The 1,128-nt window shown below is 37.1% G+C and overlaps 1 protein-coding gene across 1 annotated transcript; it reads right to left on the bottom strand.

The window, feature by feature from the left end:
- Positions 1–225: 225 nt before the first annotated feature.
- Positions 226–672, bottom strand: LOC112499928. The gene has a single exon (XM_025103194.1). It carries the CDS (start codon positions 670–672, stop codon positions 226–228), a length of 447 nt encoding a protein of 148 aa, XP_024958962.1.
- Positions 673–1,128: the final 456 nt, after the last annotated feature.

Here is a 1,128-nt window from a genome sequence, read left to right as displayed (position 1 = left end):
AATTTCCCATTATCATGAAAAGAGTATACATTTGTTCACACAAAAAAAATAAAATGCTGCTGGCTCCTCTCTTTTAAATTTCGGATTACCCAGACAGTGGACACAAACTTCCCACTGTCTACTCAAAAACACCAGATTCTTCCTTTATTATTATTTTTTTCCTTTTTCTCCATTCTTGCTTTAAAAATAAAATATTTACAAACCTTTGAAAATCCTTTTCAAAAATCACTGGGTTTGACCGATTATTCCCTCCGGGAGGAAATGCTTTATCTGATGCCCGTTAACTTTGAAAGTGCTATTATCTTGTGGATTCAAAAGATCCACAGTTCCGAATTTTCCCACATTTACAATGGTGAATGGTCCAGACCATCTCGACTTAAGTTTTCCGGGAAAAGGCTTTAGTCGAGAATTAAAAAGAAGAATTTTTTGACCACTTTCGAAAATTCGGCGATTTATCCTACGATCATGCCAAAATTTTGTTTTTTCCTTGTAGAGTTTAGCATTCTCGTAGGCATGAAATCTCCATTCTTCCAACTGATTAAGTTGGAGTTTTCTTTTTGCTCCCGCCGAATTTACGTCCAAATTAAATTCTTTTATCGCCCAAAAAGCTTTATATTCCAATTCGAGCGGGAGGTGACATGCTTTTCCAAAAACTAACTGGTACGGCGACATTCCCAAAGGGGTTTTGAATGCGGTGCGGTATGCCCATAATGCATCATCCAACTTAAGCGACCAATTCTTACGATCCGGTCTTACAACTTTTTCTAAAATATTTTTGATTTATCGGTTCGAAAGTTCGGCAAGACCATTCGTTTGGGGATGGTATGCCGTAGCAACTCGATGTTGGATGTTGTATTTGGTAAGAACGGTAGCTAGCATTCGATTCATAAAATGCGTCCCTTCATCGCTTATCAAAGCTCGAGGAGTTCCAAAACGGATAAAAATATTTTTATGTAAAAAATCGATTACTGTCTTAGCATCGTTCTTTGGACACGCCTTAGCTTCCACCCACTTTGAAACGTAATCAACCGCTACCAAAATATACTGATTATTGAAAGACATAGGAAACGGTCCTATAAAATCAATACCCCAAACGTCGAAAAGTTCAACTTCAAGAATGTTATTTAA

The sequence above is a fragment of the Cynara cardunculus genome, assembly GCF_001531365.2.
Source record: "Cynara cardunculus var. scolymus isolate 2C chromosome LG 17, CcrdV1, whole genome shotgun sequence".
NCBI lineage: Eukaryota > Viridiplantae > Streptophyta > Magnoliopsida > Asterales > Asteraceae > Cynara > Cynara cardunculus.
The sequence above is the reverse complement of the archived record's forward strand: the minus strand, read 5'-3'. Positions and strand labels throughout refer to the sequence as shown.